The sequence below is a fragment of the Rhinichthys klamathensis genome, unplaced genomic scaffold, assembly GCF_029890125.1.
Source record: "Rhinichthys klamathensis goyatoka isolate OS25496 unplaced genomic scaffold, OSU_Roscu_1.1 h1tg000311l_1, whole genome shotgun sequence".
NCBI classification, from domain to species: Eukaryota; Metazoa; Chordata; class Actinopteri; order Cypriniformes; family Leuciscidae; genus Rhinichthys; species Rhinichthys klamathensis.
In genome coordinates this window covers 1,070,195-1,091,286 of record NW_026606829.1, presented here as the reverse complement: position 1 = coordinate 1,091,286, position 21,092 = coordinate 1,070,195, and the positions used below count along the sequence as shown (strand labels likewise).

The 21,092-nt window shown below is 40.3% G+C and overlaps 1 protein-coding gene across 1 annotated transcript; it reads right to left on the bottom strand.

Moving 5' to 3' along the window:
• Positions 1 to 1,996: 1,996 nt before the first annotated feature.
• Positions 1,997 to 3,207, bottom strand: LOC130104549 (cytochrome P450 2M1-like). Its single transcript, XM_056271160.1, has 4 exons — positions 3,100 to 3,207; positions 2,840 to 3,028; positions 2,560 to 2,700; positions 1,997 to 2,388 (listed from the first exon to the last, which is right to left on the bottom strand). The coding sequence occupies exons 1-4, from the start codon at positions 3,200 to 3,202 to the stop codon at positions 2,204 to 2,206; spliced, it is 618 nt and encodes a 205-aa protein (XP_056127135.1). The 5' UTR covers positions 3,203 to 3,207; the 3' UTR covers positions 1,997 to 2,203.
• Between the last annotated feature and the right edge of the window lie 17,885 nt (positions 3,208 to 21,092).

Sequence of the window (21,092 nt, the reverse complement as noted above, 5' to 3'; positions counted from 1 at the left end):
TGCTTCATGTGCCTTATATGCACCTCATGGCAGCCCACATGTCTAACGGCAAGGTCTGCTTGGGGTAATACTGCGTAGGCAGAACTAGTCCGCCTAGACCAAGCGTATGCGCCATTTCTCATACTCAAAACTAAAGGGCCAGGCACACACACATGTTCCTATGGGTCTTTGGAGAAGCAGCAGTTCATATGTTTTGGCGGTAGATCTGGTGGGGGTGGGGGATTTTCTGACGTACAGTACACTCGGCTTGTATTGTATTGTCAAATACCATGTCACCTGCTCTGTTGGAGGGTAATTCATGTACGCTATATTGTACAACACCAGCATGTCTTACGTGCTCACAGCAGCGTGTCGTGTATGTATTGGCAGTAGCAAGTCCCGTACTTGCTCTGCCGCAGCAGCACCAATAACCTCCTGCAGCAGCAGCGTAGCAGATCTATTCCGCCAAGACCAAACATACAACATTGTCATATCCATTACCATGCCAATCACTCCTAAAGTTGTCATGACTAAAAATGTACAAATCTAAGGTCAGTGCTGTGTTCCCTGATCCAACAGGTTTTTGGTCTCTAATATCTTTGGTTGGTCCTACATACCCCTTTTCCACCAAAAACGAACTGGTTCGGAACTGGTGCTGGTTCAAAGTTGGTTCGGAGTTGGTTCAACTTGCGAACCTTCTCAGAACCTGTTTGTTTTTCCACTGACTAGAGCGCCCAGCGAACGACGTCTTTACGTCACTGTGTACGTCGCCATACATCTTAGCTAGAAACGCTTGCAGGTACAACATTACTTTGGGATTATCTCTAACTCGTGAACCAAGAAGGCTTTAAAAACAATTGAAATATGTAAGTCTTTTAATCTTTTCCTTTGATATGTAATCTTTTCTGATTAGTTATGTACTCCTGTCTTGTGTATTTTTTTTCTTTCCATTTATTTGTTCTATATTGTGACTGTTTTCTCCTTTGCTTACATAACGTTTTCAATAAAAAAATAAACTAGAAACGCTTGCGCCAACTTCAAGCATAACAAATGGCGGACTACATCGTGTTTCTGCAAATGTTTCTCCTGGCTTTGCGATCCTATATTATGTCAGAAAATATGTTATCTAAACCCGCCCCCAGCCCCCAACGTAAGCATGACGTGGTAAAAGAACGGTTCTAGTCCAGCAAAGAGTTGGTGCCGCTTTGGAACCAGTTTTCCTGGCCGAGAACCGGTTCTTTGCCTGTCGAAACACAAAGAACTGGTTCGCGCGCAGGCACCGGCTCCGAACCGGCTCTCAAAATGCGTTGGTGGAAAAGGGGTATAATATCTTTGGTTGGTCCTACAGTGCACTCCTGTGTTTTGTTTAAACATTCTAGACCCTTCCGATTGTAGATATGAATGTAAAGGGCCCTACACACCGGGACGAATATCGGCGCGCGTTATTTTTTGTTCACACCCAAGCGATTTTCGCTGACGATGAGCCGAGTGAACATGCAAATTCATTTTTTCTGACATTAGATGGCGGTTAATGTAAAACAGAAATAGTCCTATTTTGTAGTCGCTGCCGCGTTTTTCATATAGTTCTTTATGTTCCGACACCAACAAGACCAGCAGCTCTACATTCATCTTGCCTTGCATTATCCTCGTCTTTTTCTTCCCGGAAGTGTAGACGCTACTTGGCGTATATCTTCTTCGCCGTTACGCATGTGTGCTCGGCAAGACCGTTTTGTGTTTGAGCGCCCCCAAGTTGTGTTTTACTGTAACTTCAGAACTTCATACACGTGAGCAAAAGCGATAATCTCATTCGTCGGACAGTTTTTGACGCAGCGCGTCAAACCAAAAAAACGAACCCGAGGCGTTTTTAAAAAAATTACGCTTTTACACGTGGCGTTTTTCGCGTCGGTGTGCACACTCACATTGGCGCCCTTTGTTTAGTCACGAGGCGTTAAACCTCGGCGAATATCGCGCGCGAAATTCGTCCCGGTCTGAACAGGCCTTAAATGTTACTATAATCTGAGTTTTTGTTTAAGACGATCTGTGTTTTTATTAACAATATGTGTGCAATTCAATAGACATTTTCACTGAAAGTACAAATCATTCCACATAAAATAAGCTAAGTGTGCATGTCTTATTGTAAGAAGATAAAAAAAATTGTAATTGCAGGAAAATGCAAGTTAAATGATTAATCCTTGCATACAGACTTTGTGGACTGTTTCTTCCTCTATATCCTAGGAATGGCATAGCACTCGTATGTACGGGGAATGCGGCCAAAACTGCTATTTGTAGGCGTTGTGTCGAGCTCCTCTGGTGGCACCATGGCTTTGAAGGTGAAGTGCTGAAGGAGGGAAGTGAAGAAGAGGAAGAGTTCTGTGCGAGCCAGAGCCTCAGCGAGACACACGCGCTTGCCTGTCAAGAGAGCACACAGAAGTCAGCAATTTTATTATCTGTGATCAATCTGGGATTGATTTAAAGGGTTACCACTAAGCAATCAGTGAAGTTATGTTTCTCCCAGTATGACTAAAACAGTAAGAAATGTAATTATTTAGTCTGATATGCACAATGAAGATCTGAGCTCACCCATGCCGAATGCAACAAATGCATCATTCTTCTTGAATTGGCCCTCCTCATTTAGGAAATTTTCAAGATCAAAACAATCTGGGTTTTTCCACCATTTTGGGTCAATACGCACTGAGGATAGTGGTGGAACCAAACCATTACTCCCTAAAAGAAATTGTATCTTGCAAATAGAAAAATAGATTCACTCACTTCCTTTTGTGTTGCAATGGAAGTATTGAATAAATGAATAAACATTCTGTAAAAATATCACTGTAATGGAGAGGCATTAAAGTGCAGAATACCTTAGGAATGACATAGCCATTGTATTCAGTGTCGCACATGGTCTTGTGTGGGACAGCGATGGGGGCGAGATCCATGCTGCGCTGGACCTCGTGAATTACAGCATCTGTATATGGCAGCCTCTGTCTGTCTTCAATGGAGGGCCAACGGTCCTGTCCTACAACCTCATCGATTTCTCTCTGAACACGCTCTGTACAGAACAAGTGAAAGTAAACTTGAAACACTTAATGCTTGGAGAGAGACGCATTAGTTTGACCTCACCTTGAACATCTGGGTGCTTCATCATTAGAAGTAAAGAGTGTCTGAGGGTGGATGAAGTGGTTTCTGTGCCGGCGCAGAACAAGTTCCATGCTGAAGAAACCATATTGTCAAAATGATATTCTGTGTCAGGCTTGTCTTTCTCCTGCAAAAGCGAACAGCAGAATTAATACAATAAATATAGCTGCGAGCAGCGATTACGGGCCCAAGCCGGTGGCACCGCAACCCCGGTGCCTTTAGTAACCTAAAGGCACCGGGGTGGCGGTGCCGCCGGCTTTGGCCCTTCATCGCTGCTCGCAGCTATATTTATATATATATATATGAAGAGTTCAGATGCAAAAGCCTCTAAACGCCACCTCCGTCAAAAATGAGATAATGACATTGAGTGAAAGCTATCTGAACACAGTACACGTTCAACAAATATATTTGCTTCAAATCCTCGAAATCTCAGCCTCAGCCCATTCAGAAATATCAGTTTGTCGGCAAAAGCCTCTAGACGCCACTTCCCTTTGGCAGCAAAAGCCACTACATCCCGAGAACCAATCAGAAGGCGCGAGCCGCGCGAATCAGTACAGGCTGTTTCAATAGAGCGGTGCGCTGAGGAGACGGATTTTTTGAGACGGCTGAGGAGATTGTTTTGTTTTTGGATTCAGATTTTTTACATTTTTAAGATGGAGTACGATGAAATGGAGGAGCCTGTCCTACTGACATCAAAAGGCAGAAGAGAACGTCGTTTATCTACCTCAAAACTCTTCCCGTTAATTTACAAGGCAAAAGAAAATCGGTAACTTTACAGTGAAAATAGCTTGGTCGCAAGTGTAGCATGCACTCATAACAGTTCTTGGTGCAGTGCTGTAACTTTGAAGGAATTTGATTTATTATACTTGAGATATACATTATAATATTACTTTACATTATTTAAGTCTTATAAGCTTCTTATACAAAATGCACAGATATTGATGTTTAAGAATGTTGCTCTGTTCTACTTGATTATACAAACTAAAACTATTAAACTATTTTAATCGCCAATTCTTTTTGCCAATGTGGTTGTACTGTGTGAATCGGGGGGGCTTTTGTCTTTATTCAGACAGGGCAGAAAGGTGACTGCAGAGAAATGGGGTGGGATTTGCAAATAATCGCAGATCTCATTCAGCCCCCCTGTAAAGAGGCGTGTCTACTGTTTAGTTTTGAAATGAATGTGCTCTAATCTTTTTCAGTGTTTCTAGTTACATTTTTATTGATTTTTCAGCTATTTACTATGTCTTGTCCCAAAGAGGTGGATTTAGAGGTTTTTGCGAAAAAAGCACAAGTGGATTTAGCTGTTTTTGACGCAAAAGAAAATCGAATTTGTTAAAAATCACTGAATTGACTCAAGTGACATTTTTGAAAAAAAGTTATTTTATTCAATGACTAATAACCTTATCAGTACCTTTAAAATGAAACTACTGGACGTGAACATAGGAGCCTGATAAAAAATGCTCATTTAAAGAAAATAAGTCTGACGGATTTAGAGGGTTTTGCATCTGAACTCTTCATATATATATATATATAAAAAGCCGGTGGCACCGCCACCCTGGTGCCTTTAGGGTTATTGTGCACGACGTGACACAAAATATCTGCTCGCTATCTGCCGAACGGCTCTGGTAGTTCCGCTTCAGCACTGATGATGTTGTAGAAATAGTGCGCTCTGGTTGGTCTGGATTATTCTGGATTTTTTATTTTATACAGAAATAAGTTATTTATAATTCAGATGAGAATAAAGTTAGTGTTGATTAAAATGAAGGAAAACAAATATATTGATCTGAAATATAGAACATTAATTTTAAATTTATTTAGGTTCAATTACCAAACATACAATCTTAATTTAATTTAAAGCAAACAATACATTTAAAATATATTGGTTGTATGCACTTTTTTTTATAAAAAAAAGATATATATCCAAAAAGACAAGGCCTTAAAGGGTTAAACTCTTGTCACTGTAACAGACACAATCTCTCTCTCTCTCTCTCTCTCTCTCTCTCTCTCTCTCACGCACACACACACACGTCAAGTCACTTACATTTTAGATGCAATATTGAATAAGCAGAAAAATCGGATTTTCTGCTCTGAAAATATAAATAAGCATAAAAATTGAATAAGCACTTTGAATATTCTAAACAGAATAAGCACTAGTCGCTAAGGAATAAGTACTAGTACTTAATGGAATAGATACTAGTATCTAAAAAATAAGTACTAGTAGCATGAAAATAGAGACTAGTAGGTTAAAATGATTAAATGTTAAAACGGCTTGCCATATTAGCTCAGAGAGAGACAGAGAGAAGCTCACCATATTCAAACCAAAATATCTGACTTCCTCTTGGTCTGAGCTAATTACGGTAAATTAGAAAGTTGTCCGGCTCGAAGAGTACAATATACATATCGAGTTTTGTTACTGTAGATAAAACTAACCCCCCCACTTTTGTCAAAAGCATTTAGAAAGTGACACACTTCTTGCTGCCAGTTGGTGGGGCTATAACTTTGACTCACAATAGTTACATCCATCTGATCGGCCTTCCTAAACCCATAATAGCCGACTTCCTAATTTTAAATTTATTTAGGTTCAATTACCAAACATACAATCTTAATTTAATTTAAAGCAAACAATACATTTACAATATATGGGTTGTATGCACATTTTGTAATAAAAAAAGAGATATATATCCAAAAAGACAAGGCCTTAAAGGGTTAAACTCTTGTCACTGTAACAGACACAATCTCTCTCACACACACGTCAAGTCACTTACATTTTAGATGCAATATTGACTTTTTTTTCTGTTTCAGCAGCGAAAATAGTTAAACAAAGATCACAGCAGAACCATCGAGCATCTCACAGCAACGCGTTCTCATTACTGAATGATTCAGCATTTTGAACGAATCGGTTGACTCAAAGATTCAACAACCAATCCATAATCTGTCTCATTCATGAATGACTCAGCCGTTCGAACGAATCGTTTGAACGAATGAATCAATGACTCGCTCATTAAGACGGTCGCCTGGCGGCACCTAATGACGGTTTAGTGATATTAAAAGTATCATTCTTTCCAACGATTGTTAATTAACTCATATTTGAAACATAAGCTATATATATATACACTCACCGGCCACTTTATTAGGTACCCCATGCTAGTAACGGGTTGGACCCCCTTTTGCCTTCAGAACTGCCTCAATTCTTCGTGGCATAGATTCAACAAGGTGCTGGAAGCATTCCTCAGGGAGTTTGGTCCATATTGACATGATGGCATCACACAGTTGCCGCAGATTTGTCGGCTGCACATCCATGATGCGAATCTCCCGTTCCACCACATCCCAAAGATGCTCTATTGGGTTGAGATCTGGTGACTGTGGAGGCCATTTTAGTACAGTGAACTCATTGTCATGTTCAAGAAACCAATTTGAAATGATAAGAGCTTTGTGACATGGTGGAAGTAGCCATCAGAGGATGGGTACATGGTGGCCATAAAGGGATGGACATGGTCAGAAACAATGCTCAGGTAGGCCGTGGCATTTAAACGATGCCCAATTGGCACTAAGGGGCCTAAAGTGTGCCAGGAAAACATCCCCCACACCATTACACCACCACCACCAGCCTGCACAGTGGTAACAAGGCATGATGGTTCCATGTTCTCATTCTGTTTACGCCAAATTCTGACTCTAACATCTGAATGTCTCAACAGAAATCGAGACTCATCAGACCAGGCAACATTTTTCCAGTCTTCAACTGTTCAATTTTGGTGAGCTCTTGCAAATTGTAGCCTCTTTTTCCTATTTGTAGTGGAGATGAGTGGTACCCGGTGGAGTCTTCTGCTGTTGTAGCCCATCCGCCTCAAGGTTGTGCGTGTTGTGGCTTCACAAATGCTTTGCTGCATACCTCGGTTGTAACGAGTGGTTATTTCAGTCACTGTTGCCCTTCTATCAGCTCGAACCAGTCTGGCCATTCTCCTCTGACCTCTGGCATCAACAAGGCATTTCCGCCCACAGAACTGCCGCTCACTGGATGTTTTTTCTTTTTCGGACCATTCTCTGTAAACCCTAGAGATGGTTGTGCGTGAAAATCCCAGTAGATTAGCAGTTTCTGAAATACTCAGACCAGCCCTTCTGGCACCAACAATCATGCCACGTTCAAAGTCACTCAAATCACCTTTCTTCCCCATACTGATGCTCGGTTTGAACTGCAGGAGATTGTCTTGGCCATGTCTACATGCCTAAATGCACTGAGTTGCCGCCATGTGATTGGGTGCTTAGAAATTAAGTGTTAACGAGCAGTTGGACATGTGTACCTAATAAAGTGGCCGGTGAGTGTATATATATATATATATATATATATATATACACACATATATATACACAAAAATAAAATAAAAACACATTTGAAGCGTGTTTGCTTACTAAATTGTGAGCGGAACGAAAGTTGCAGCAAATATCAGCAACAGGAGTCAAATTTCATTAATCACGAGAGTGAAGAGCTGACTGAAAAGATGATGACGGAATAGGCTATTTTATGTAAAAGGCCCCTATTTAAGCGAATCTATCATTGTACTCTTTTGTTGTTGTGTTTTCCGTGAAAAATAATAGACTATTGAACTCACAATTCAAGCAATCGGCCTCCAATATTGCACTAATTTTAAAGTGACACTAAAAAGTATGCGGCTGCACTGGCATTCATAATGGTGCGCGTCCATGGCGACGAGCGAGCAGAACAGAGCGAACGTTTTTTAGTTCATTCCTACTTCCATAGGAATTCCCTCAAGCGCTCTGCAAGCGCAACCCTTATCAATGTCCGTGTGGACGTCCGTATTTAAAAGCTCTCGGTCCTCAGTCACATGCTTGCCAAATATATGTATAAATATCATTTTGGACACAAGAGGGCAGTATGGCCCTATGTATAATTTTGTGTTTAAACTAACTATCACTCGAAGAGCCCCTCCCCCCCTCCCCACACAGACACACACACACACACACACACACACACACACACACAGTTCGCCCGCGCCTCTCTCTCACACGCACACACACACACACACTCCAGCATTGCAATCTTGAGATCGCAGCTTGTTCATTATGCTGCGTTCACACCAAACTTTTATACTCTTTTGTTGTTGTGGTTTCCATGAAGAATAATAGGCTATTGAACTCACAATTCAAGCAATCGGCCCCAGAAAAGGCGCTAATTTTAAAATGAAACTAACGGCTGCACGGGCATTCATAACGGTGCGCGTCCACGGCGATGAGCGAGCAGAACTTTAGTTAATTCCTACTTCCATAGGAATTCCCTCGAGCGCTCTGCACGTGGCCATTATAAATGTCCCGTATTTAAAAGCTCTCAGTCCTCAGTCACATACCAAATGTATGTATAATGTATATATAAATATAATTTTGGACACAAGAGGGCAGTATGGCCCTATGTATAATTTTGTGTTTAAACTAAAAGAGCCCCTCCCCCCTCCCCACACAGACACAGACACACACACACGAATGGCAGGGTGCATTCTCTCTGTCAGAGGGAGAGGGAGAGAAAATTCTCAGAAACATCCACATTCAAACTAAAATATCTGACTTCCTCTTGGTCTGAGCTAATGACAGTTAATTAGAAAGTTGTCCGGCTTGATCTGAACAATATGCGTACTGAGTTTTATGATTGTAGGTAAAACTATAAAACTAACACCCCCACTTTTTTCAAAAGGTGGCGCTACTGAGTCCCTGCACCATGCCCGTTTCTGAAACTTTGCACATGTCTACTGGCTAATAAATCTGATCTGTCTGTCGAGTTTCATGCAATTTCAAGCAATTTCAGGCATGCTAAGAGTCTCAAAAGCATAAGAAAAGAATATTAAAATTTGATGCGTTGCCATGGCAACATTATCTAAGATATCAAGAATCCATTCACAGGTCTACATCTGGCGTGTGTTTACATTATAGTAGTGAAGTTTGAAGCAAATCGGGTAAAAATAAGAGGGTGATTTCAAAGCATTTTGAAAGTGACACACTTCCTGCTGCCAGTTGGTGGCGCTATAACTTTGACTCACAATAGTCACATCCATGTGATCGGCCTCTTACAGCGAACACACTGCTGAAGTTTCATCAAGATCAGTCAATGTATGAAGAAGTTATAACACACTTCCTGTTTCCATTATTCGCCATAAATTCGTTTCCTCGCCACGGCCACACCGTTCGAGATATCAAAAATCCGTTCGCAATTTGGGATCCTCAATGTCTTGACTTCATACACACCGAGTTTGGAGACGAACGGCGGAATTCCCTAGGAGAAGTGTTTCAAATTCCTGAGCATGCGTTTCCAAACAACCCTAAATAGCCGACTTCCTGTTGGGCTGGCGTAAAAAGTAAGAGCATGAAGGATATATGAACCGATGAGATCTATATGTGTACCGAGTTTCAAATTATTACATGAAAGCGTGTTTGATTTGTAGACCCAGTTTTCGGACCGCGTTCCAGGGGGCGCTGTCGAGCCCCCCTGCCACGCCCGGGTACCATCTTCAGCCCAGCCCTGATGGCCGCGGGTTCTGACCCGTGTGCAAAGTTTCAAGAGTTTTTGAGCACGTTAAGGGCCCCAAAAGTGCCCGAAAGGTTGATAGAAAAAGAATAATAATTATAAATATAGCTGCGAGCAGCGATTACGGGCCCAAGCCGGTGGCACCGCAACCCCGGTGCCTTTAGTTACCTAAAGGCACCGGAGTGGCGGTGCCGCCGGCTTTGGCCCTTCATCGCTGCTCGCAGCTATATTTATATATATATATATATATATGTATATATATATAAACAAGCCGGTGGCACCGCCACCCCGGTGCCTTTAGGGTTACTGTGCATGACGGGCAATATCGTAACTCCGCTTTGACCTTTGAGAAGATGTGTGCTGTAGAGCTTGCATTGGTGTGGGCTCTGCAAAAGTGTGCATTGAGGGCACATATCAACCACAAAGTATGCGTGAGCAACCTTCTGAAACCTAAAATGAAAAATGAGACACTCTACGGTCTCATGGACTTAATGGACACATGAAATAAGTACACAAGTTTGAAAGTTATTGAAGTGTGCCAAGACAGAATATTTGCCTGATCTGATTAGAAAAATAGTTGGTGTGTGTGTGTGTGTGTGTGTGTGTGTGTGTGTGTGTGTGTGTGTGTGTGTGTGTGTGTGTGTGTGTGTGTGTGTGTGTGTGTGTGTGTGTGTGTGTGTGAGGCGTGATTGAACAATGTAGACATAAAAACATACTCCGTCCTTTTGTTCATACAGGACATTATTCAAACTGCAAAGTGTTTACTTATATTTGTGTACAATCGCAATAAAGCACAACATTGTGCTTTTGTCAAACTGTAAACTACAACTGTCACCCAACCAAAATCTCTTACACACACACACACACACACACACACACACGCACACACACACACACACACACATAGTTTAAAAGCATAAAAAAATCTTTTGGACATTCATCATATTGCATTGGTTTTCATTTATTGTCCTCGAACAGAGCCCTAATCTGTTTATTTTTTCAGTTACACATTCTACATTGATTAAAAAAGAAAAATCAAATGTGTTTTTATTTTATACATAAATAAATAATCTATCATTCAGATGAGAATAAAGTTAGTGTTAGTTCAAATTTTAAGGAAAACAAATATATGATCTGAAATATAGCACATTCATTTAAAATTCATTCAGGTTCAATTACCAAACATACAAATCTCAATGTAATTTAAAGCAAACAATACATTTAAAATATATGGGTTGTATGCTATTTTTATTATATAAAAAGATATATATCCAAAAAGACAAGGCCTAAACTTTAACAAGGGTTAAACAATCACTGTAACAGACACAATCACACACACACACACACACGTCAAATCACTTACATTTTAGATGCAATATTGACTTTTTTTTCTGTTTCAGCAGCGAAAATAGTTAAACAAAGATCACAGCAGAACCATCGAGGATCTCACAGGCTCGCAACGCGTTCTCATTACTTAATGATTCAGCATTTTGAACGAATCGGTTGACTCAAAGATTCAACGACCAATCCATAATCTGTCTCATTCATGAATGACTCAGCCGTTCGAACGAATCGTTTGAACGAATGAATCAATGACTCGCTCATTAAGACGGTCGCCTGGCGGCACCTAATGACGGTTTAGTGATATTAAAAGTATCATTCTTTCCAACGATTGTTAATTAACTCATATTTGAAACATAAGCTATATATATATATATATATTTATATATATATATATATATATATATATATATATATATATATATATATATACATATATATATATATGTACACACATTATATATACACAAAAATAAAATAAAAACACATTTGAAGCGTGTTTGCTTACTAAATTGTGAGCTGAACGAAAGTTGCAGCAAATATCAGCAACAGGAGTCAAATTTCATTAATCACGAGAGTGAAGAGCTGACTGAAAAGATGATGACGGAATAGGCTATTTTATGTAAAAGCCCCTATTTAAGCGAATCTATCATTGTACTCTTTTGTTGTTGTGTTTTCCGTGAAAAATAATAGACTATTGAACTCACAATTCAAGCAATCGGCCCCGTTATTGCACTAATTTTAAAGTGACACTAAAAAGTATGCGGCTGCACTGGCATTCATAATGGTGCGCGTCCATGGCGACGAGTGAGCAGAACAGAGCGAACGTTTTTTAGTTCATTTCTACTTCCATAGGAATTCCCTCAAGCGCTCTGCAAGCGCAACCCTTATCAATGTCCGTGTGGACGTCCGTATTTAAAAGCTCTCGGTCCTCAGTCACATGCTTGCCAAATATATGTATAAATATCATTTTGGACACAAGAGGGCAGTATGGCCCTATGTATAATTTTGTGTTTAAACTAACTATCACTCGAAGAGCCCCTCCCCCCCTCCCCACACAGACACACACACACACACACACACAGTTCGCCCGCGCCTCTCTCTCACACGCACACACACACTCCAGCATTGCAATCTTGAGATCGCAGCGTGTTCATTATGCTGCGTTCACACCAAACTTTTATACTCTTTTGTTGTTGTGGTTTCCATGAAGAATAATAGGCTATTGAACTCACAATTCAAGCAATCGGCCCCAGAAAAGGCGCTAATTTTAAAATGAAACTAACGGCTGCACGGGCATTCATAACGGTGCGCGTCCACGGCGATGAGCGAGCAGAACTTTAGTTAATTCCTACTTCCATAGGAATTCCCTCGAGCGCTCTGCACGTGGCCATTATCAATGTCCCGTATTTAAAAGCTCTCGGTCCTCAGTCACATACCAAATATATGTATAATGTATATATAAATATAATTTTGGACACAAGAGGGCAGTATGGCCCTATGTATAATTTTGTGTTTAAACTAAACTGTCACACGAAGAGCCCCTCCCCCCCTCCCCACACAGACACAGACACAGACACACACACACGAATGGCAGGGTGCATTCTCTCTGTCAGAGGGAGAGGGAGAGAAAATTCTCAGAAACATCCACATTCAAACTAAAATATCTGACTTCCTCTTGATCTGAGCTAATGACAGTTAATTAGAAAGTTGTCCGGCTTGATCTGAACAATATGCTTACCGAGTTTTATGATTGTAGGTAAAACTATAAAACTAACACCCCCACTTTTGTCAAAAGGTGGCGCTACTGAGTCCCTGCACCATGCCCGTTTCTGAAACTTTGCACATGTCTACTGGCTAATAAATCTGATCTGTCTGTCGAGTTTCATGCAATTTCAAGCAATTTCAGGCATGCTAAGAGTCTCAAAAGCATAACAAAATAATATTAAAATTTGATGCGTTGCCATGGCAACAGTATCTAAGATATCAAGAATCCATTCACAGGTCAACATCTGGCGTGTGTTTACATTATAGTAGTGAAGTTTGAAGCAAATCGGGTAAAAATAAGAGGGTGATTTCAAAGCGTTTTGAAAGTGACACACTTCCTGCTGCCAAGGTTCCAAGGTTCTTCAGTGTCATGAGAGAGAATTTGTGCATCTCCTTCCATCTGTGTCCACTGGTGGACAGAACACCTGCCCATAGAGAAAATGTTTCTGCTCTCTTTAACTCCCAGAAGAGTTTCAACATTGGGTGAACCCACCATATCCAAGTGTGGCCTCCATGATCAGGGGGTAGCTGGCCCTGCCACTGAATTCTTCACCAAGACCAATCATAGTTTCCTTTAGGGCTTCATATCCAGAAATGATCACTACAGGAGTGTTTGGGAATCCCAAAATTAGGGAATCAACTTGAGCTCCTGGGGGCAGTTCAGCGAAAAGAGCAGGCGTGTTCCAGCGCAAACGTTCCCTGGTGCTATTTTGCAGTTTCAGAAAACAATTCAGCCGCAGACCAGGAAAAACCTAGTCTAAAGTCAGTGGCGCATTATTCGGATGCTATTTTAAGGGCGCATACTTTTAGGGCCATAATATAGCATGTGCACAACGCGCATACACTTTGCTTCTCTCATCTACACAGACGCAGCAGTTCCCATTTTTGCAAACCATACATAATTACAAGGAAAAATATTACCACACGAGGGAAATCATTGTGGTGTCCATGAAGATGTGAAAAAATAGGCATAAATCTAGCTTACACATTTACCCATATTATACGCCTGTTTAACCGAAGCTAATTCGGGTGGGTTTCTCCCATCCCCATACAATGTCACTTCTCTATCTTTTACGGCCCTGACGAGAACGTTGGTCTCCTCGGCTGTGAACCGCTCCTGGCGTGCGCCTGGCAAATACGCCATTATAATAGCAATCCGCCATGGAACAAGCGTTCCTGCTTTTAAAGGGAATGTGAGATGACGCTCTGATTGGTTTATTGCATATTACGCCCAAACCACACCTATGAGTAATGTAGCTACTTCAGACCAACCCATTTTAGATTTGCGTCGGGCGAAAGAGTCATTTATCCCGTCGGTATAATAGCAACAGCGCAAGATCCGCCCACAAAGTTACTTGCGTTTCGCGTTCGATACTTTGTAACAGACACCTGTCAGTTACTTCGGTTTTATTTTAACTGCCAATACACTCCTCACCACTAGGGGTATTAGTGAGACCTATGTGCTTAGATAAAGAGCCAGGTGAGCAGTAGAAGAAATCATAGAGGTGGGAGTGAGTGACTCCTGAATCTATTCGCAGCTGCTCTGTCGAGGAACTGAAGTCAGTTAGTGGGTGATCACTGAGAAGCTGGCAGTTTTTATGAGATTTTCAAGCGGAAAAAAAACACGGCGGTCGAGTAAGGATAGTATGGACGAGGGCGAACGTAGTGAGACTAATTCTCAAAGGAAGAGGGGGCTAATAGCAGCGAGTCAGAAGACGCGAGTGAACGAGTGGTGAGGCGGAAAATGGATCAGGAAGGATTGAAAGTGCTGGTAAAGTTCAAAGAGGGTCATGATATTAAGTCAGTAGGGCCTGTTGCTCTCACTAAATTTTTGCGCGAGAAGGTGGGTGAGATAATTGCTAGAGTGCATTCTGATGGTGATTTGATGATAGTGTGTAAAGACGAAGGCCAGCAGATGAAAGCATTAAAACTGAAGAGTGTTTGCAAAAAAGAAGTTTTGGAGGTGAAGAAAAGAATGGTGGCAGGAGAGGTGTGTAGGGGAGTTATCTATGGTATTCCCATAAATGAGGAATTGGGAAAGCTGAAGGATAGTATTGAGGGAGGACATGTGATTAGCCTGAAGAGGCTCAAAACATGGAGGTCTGGAGAGAAGGTTGATAGTCTATCAGTATTGGTGGAATTTCAAGGGGAAAAGCTGCCCAAATATATCACTGTTGGATATCTGAACTATAATGTAAGGATGTATGTGCCCCCTCCGTTGCGGTGTTTTAAATGCCAGACATATGGTCACATAGCTGCTTACTGCAAAGGCACACAAACATGTGGGCGCTGTGGGGGAGACCATGTCTATGGTGCATGTGGAACTGGGGTGCAAGAGAAGTGCGTCAACTGTGGGGGACCGCATAGTGTTGGGTACAGGGAGTGTGAAGCTAGAAAGAGAGCAGTTGAAACCCAGCATGTTAGGGCTGAAGGAAATTTGTCTTATGCTGAGGCAGCTAAGAGAGTTCAAGCTGAGCCAAATTTAGTGAAACAGGCATCAAGAGCTAGGAAAATCTCAGTCTTTGATGAGGAATCCCTGGTTGTTAAAAAGAAAGAGTTTCTGTGCTTTATTGCGGAAGTTATAAATTGTACGTCACAAGCAAAACACAGGTCCGAGAAGACAGCCATTGTGGTTAAAAGTGCCAATAGATATCTGGGTATCAAAGATATTACGTGGGAGAGTATTTATGAAGAACTTCAGAACAGAGATAAATCTGAGAAGCCAGCATCCCTATCACAGTCGTCGTCACAGTAAGGAAAAAAAGAAGAAAAAGAAAAAGAAAAAAGGTTAAAAAAAAAGGGGAAAAAAAACAAACAAACAAAAACAGTTATTTTCTACAGTGGAATGCTAGAAGTTTAGTGGCAAATGGACAAGAGTTCAAGAGGTTTATCTCCGAATTAGAGATTAAACCTGAGATTATTTGCATTGTTGAGACATGGTTGAAACCTCATCTGAATTTTGTTTTAAATGGGTATGTATGTGAGCGAAGTGATAGGAATGATAGTAGTGGGGGTGGATGTGCTACTTTTATTAAGGTGGGGGTTCCCTACAGAGTTTTAGGTAAAGGTGTAGGATTAGAATATTTAGTTACTGAGGTTTGGTGTGATAAGGGTAGTTTAAATGTTGTACATTTTTATAATCCTTGTAAAAGACTTGATATTGATGCACTAGAGTTGGTTGAAGGGCAAGAAGGTGGAAAAATAATATGGTTAGGAGATTTTAACGCACATAGTTCCCTGTGGGGAGGGGATGAAACAGATTACAATGGCTTGGTTTTAGAAGAACTTATGGATAGGAAAGGGTTGGTGTGTTTAAATGATGGGTCGCCTACTCATATTGGGGTGAGGGTGCAGTCAGTATTAGATCTGACTTTCGTTTCTCAGTCTATTGCAGGTCAAATAATATGGGAAGTGTATAGTGAGTCAACGATTGGAAGTGACCACTATCCGATTATGTGCCGGACGGGTAGCAGGAGCTGCAATATGAACCAGTGTTTTTCTGAAAGATGGAATTTTAATAAAGCTGATTGGATAATGTTTACATTTATAAGTGATAGGAATATGGGTCAAGTTGAAGTGATAGATGATGTGGATGAATTTACTGGAAGTGTTAGTATAGCTATGGTGGAAGCTGCAAAAGTTTCTATTGCTGAGTCGAGGCCGGGAGGTAAGAAGCAGAAATTGGTACCCTGGTGGACAGATGAATGCACACAAGCAATAAGCAGTAGAAATAAAGCGTTTAAATGTTTTAAAAATAGTTTAAGCTTTCAAAAGTATTTAGAATATAAAAGAGAGCAGGCTAAGGTGAGGAAAGTAATTAGGAAAGTAAAAAAGGATTACTGGATAAAGTATTGTAACACTATAGGAAGGCAAACCTCTGTAAATGATGTATGGAGAGTTGTTAAAAAAATGAGTGGGGTGCGACAATCTTGGAGTTATCCCGTCCTTAAGAATGATGAAACTATGGCAGTGAAGGATGAAGATAAAGCAGCGTTAATGGTCAGAGATATAGCCAATGTTCATAGTAGTCTCAACTTGAAAGACATAAAAGAGCGGCAACAAAAAGACAGTATCTGCCAACACATTCTCATCCCAAGGCGTCATCTAACTGACACTTTTGACCATGCGTCAACATGCCGACGCACATGGTACCCCTTAAGCGTCAATATGAGACGCTCATCCTCGGGCGTCATCTAACTGACGCTTTTGACCATGCGTCAACATGCCGACGCACATGGGACCCCTTAAAGGAGAACTCCGGCGCAAAATGAACCTTTGGTCTAATTACACATTGTTACCTAGTCAACCGTTATCTGAGATTTGTTTTCATGATTATCGAATGTAAATAGTTTTATCTCTAAAAACAGTTTAGCCTATAAAGCTAGTATAATGCTAGTATGGGCACGAACGCCGATCCAAGTGCGCTGGTGAGAATGTGAACGAGCTATAAGTTGTGATAAGGTGAGCGCGAACAGCAGGCTTGGATCGGCGTTCGTAGATCGACTGGTAAAGACTGTATTTCAAAGATGGCTCCTGTCTGTATACGCGAAGTTGACTGTATGTTTAAAATATCTTCTTATTAAACTGTCTGGACACTGACAAAGTTCTCAATGCTTCGGTTTGAAGGTAGGGACCCTCATTATGCTACCGTGTAAGTGGGGCTATTTTGAGCCTTGTTAGTGGTATTAACAAGCGATTTTTATTTGTCATTACACTATGCCCAATATACTAGCGTTATACTAGCTTTATAGGCTAAACTGTTTTTAGAGATAAAACTATTTACATTCGATAATCATGAAAACAGACCCCTCTTGGTTTGACCACCTCACAACAGAGCATTGTGCAATGAGTAAGTCAATTCACAATGCTGCCTGAGTGCTGACAGACAATTGCCCATTCCACACACACACACACACCACGGATGGACAGATGCACGCCACACATACAGATGCACGAACACAGACGTCTTTGTGCATAATTTAGGATAAGAATGTCCTATAATGTATATAACACAGAATTGTATCCAACCTTCCTGTATGCATGCATATCTAATTAGTCTTGTCTTATTCTATAGATGTAATTTTAACTGTTCTGTAACTTCGAACCTTAAAGTTTATTTCTAAAGAAAGATTCTATAACTCTCCCTCTTGCTAGGTCATAAAACTTTATGACTCCCAAAAGGAATTCCAAGGGAAATCACAGCTCCCACTTGAATTCTGATGAAGAAAGAGGAATAGCCTCTGCAATCTTATATTGTCTATAAGTATAACCACTTAAGAAATGCATAAACATGAGTTTGATATTTCCTAGGTCACGGTAGCCGGTATTATGGCTTTATAGTCGTGTGAAGGAACATTAAATGCTTATAAAATGCATATCTTATGTAACTCTGTATTCCGATAATCTTCATGTGACGTGTCTGATATGTCTGTAATTCGCTCAATCTAACGGAGCCGAATTCCGATAGCATGATGAAGTAAGGTGCATTATTTTACACATTTCATATTTCAGGAGCCAAACGGCTCAAATACAATCTCCTCATGAAGTGGGCATCCCCCACAGGACAAAGAGAACTGTGTCCGCTTCAGATCCGCGGACGGTCATGTGTGATTCGCGCAAACAGAGGCGTGAACCCTCCTCTCCATAAGAGACAGCAGTTTCTACGACGAAAGGAGAACTTTTTCCTGGGAGAGGATCCATGGCTCCTTCGGGGAGCTTTCTCCGTTTTCTTTAATCTTTCTTTATTTTCGTCTTCGGACTTTTTCTTACGTTTAGTTTCAGTGAAATGAACGTAATCGGCAACTTCAACCTGAAGGAGACTCTTTGAATCTGCAGCGACCACGCTCGCCCGGAAGAGCTGAGAAAGCACGCACCCGCTCTTAACAGTGTTGAGCATGTTACTTAAAAAAAGTAATTAGTTATAGTTACTAGTTACTTCTCACAAATAGTAACTGAGTTAGTAACTGAGTTACATCATTATAAAAGTAACTAATTACCAGAGAAAGTAACTATTGCGTTACTTAAAAAAAAAAAAAAATCAAATAGGCCTATGTCAAATAATTTGGATGCCCCCAGTATTAAATATGTTAAATTAATGAAATGGACACTTAATAGAGTAGATTAGTGTTCAATGTTTTATAATAATAATTTATTCTATTTTAATGTTGCTGTGGGACAATGAGAGACGACTATTAAATTCAATATATTATTCTAAATATTAGCATTACTATAGTAGAACAATAAAACATTATAGATGGTTTACTTAATATCGCACAGACCCCAACTGGCCAACAAATAAGTTTAAAAATAAATTATGCTTCTTAAGAAATGTACCAAAAATGAATAAATAATAATAAAAAAATATACATACTCTTTGTGCATATTAAAATGATAAAACTGTTACACAACTTCACAACTAGTAGACATACTGTAGCCTGAGTATTTTCTTCCTAACAAAAGTAAACAGTTTAACAAGTGCTCTCTCAATATAATACTAAACAATTTACCAAAAAAAAAAAATAATAATACTAAAATATAATATTTTGGGGGTTTATTTTTATAACCTACAGCGAACGTCATCATCAGAGATTATTTAAACCAAATTCTAGACATGTTTGCCGCACGTGTTTACAACCGGTCAAACAAAGATGTTTTCTGTGAATGTTGCCTGCAGGTTATTTTCGGGTTTATTTTATAACCTAAACAGAACGTTACCTGACGGTAATTTTTTAGATTGTATTTGTATAACCATGTAAATTAATTAACGTTCCAGATATGTGTCATTTATTTATAAACAAACTATATAATGCTCGGACACCCGTGGTCTCTCTTGCGCAACTGTTGGGCGCGCTCTCGGACACATTCGGTCTCTCTCGCGCATTGAGCGCGCTCGCGCCAATCGCTTCGCTTTTGTCCTCTCCGGCGCCTCATAAACACACACACACACACCAGAGAAAAAAACTTTATGGCGGAGAGAGAGCCTACTCGGATGAAAGCCGCTTCAGTGAGTTCAATTATAGTAACGCCACATTTTTTTTGTCAGTAACGGTAACTGCGTTGTAACGGGGGAAACAGTAATTCGTTTGATTACTCGTTACTGAAAAAGATAACGCCGTTAGTAACGCCGTTTATTTATAACGCCGTTATTCCCATCACTGGCTCTTAAGGACACACACGCAAGACACAGTTTTCCTCAGCAACACCAGGAGAACCAAAGACCTTTAAGCCTTCATTCAAACTAACGCGCTTTGCCCGCTCTGAAAGACCACGTGAACGCATGACGCGAGGACAGAGACACGCACCCTTCTTCACATCAACCACAAAGAGCTTTACCTGTGCAAGTAACCGTTTACCATTCTTTCGAGGTTTAAGATCTGTTGAGTCTTGTTCTAATTCAAAAAGGTTCTGTGTCTGTGATGAATTTTGCCAAACCAGAAGATCTCTCATCTTCTCACTCTCTCTCTCTCTCTCTCTCACTCCCAATCTTGCGCTCTCGCAATCTCTCTCTCTCACTCCTGTTTGTTATTCGTCTGTCTCATTAGTTTTACTGTTTACTGTACATACATGTATCCCGTGTTTAAATGTAGAATTCTGTATCCGTAGTTTCATTTTATTAAAACCATTATATTCTTGATTGATCCTGAAGTGCTAATTTACAAGTCAATGAAATGAATATCTCATAGCTACAAAGCTTTACAAGTTGTTACTATATCAGTAACGTAAATTTTATAAACACGAGAAAATTAATGTTCACGGCCGGAACATTGAGATTTCTTGGAGTTTATAAAAAGGGATAACTTTGTTGAGAAGTGGTAAGTTAATCTTACGGCTGTTTGCTGGACAAACCGATTGTTTGATAACTAATTAATTCCCTTAAAGTTACCTTATATAATCGATCTGTAATGAGACCATTGATATATGAATGAGAAATTATAATTCGTTATGATTTACCATTCATACATACAATCGATCTATTTTCAATTTCGATAATTTAACTGTAATATGCAATATATTAATCATATTCATGATTAATTATTAAAATTCCCTATGCATAATTTGAGCTAATTAAGGCAACATCTCGATGTGGCTACAGTATGTGAGGCTAAATAGATGTGTTTTAGTCTGAATTAGGTAAGATGTGTGCTTCCATTTCAGTTTCCACAAATCCCTTCACTCGATTGGGATGTTCTCTTGTGTTCTGGGCGGCAAGTGCAGTAAACTGTAACATCGGGCATATTTTGTGGTATTAAACACATATTTATACCTACTTCATCAGGCTCCGAAAATTATTCACAAAGAACACAAAGAATGCCTTCTCAGCTGCCATAGTTGCAACTCTTGC

Excerpts from the sequence above, each read along its gene's own strand:
- LOC130104549 (XM_056271160.1), bottom strand. The coding sequence starts at position 3,202 with ATGGTTTCTTCAGCATGGAACTTGTTCTGCGCCGGCACAGAAACCACT. Across the intron at positions 3,029-3,099 it reads GAAGCACCCAGATGTTCAAG|AGCGTGTTCAGAGAGAAATC; the intron begins GTGAGGTCAAAC and ends TGTTCTGTACAG. Across the intron at positions 2,389-2,559 it reads ATTTGTTGCATTCGGCATGG|GCAAGCGCGTGTGTCTCGCT; the intron begins GTGAGCTCAGAT and ends CTCTCTTGACAG.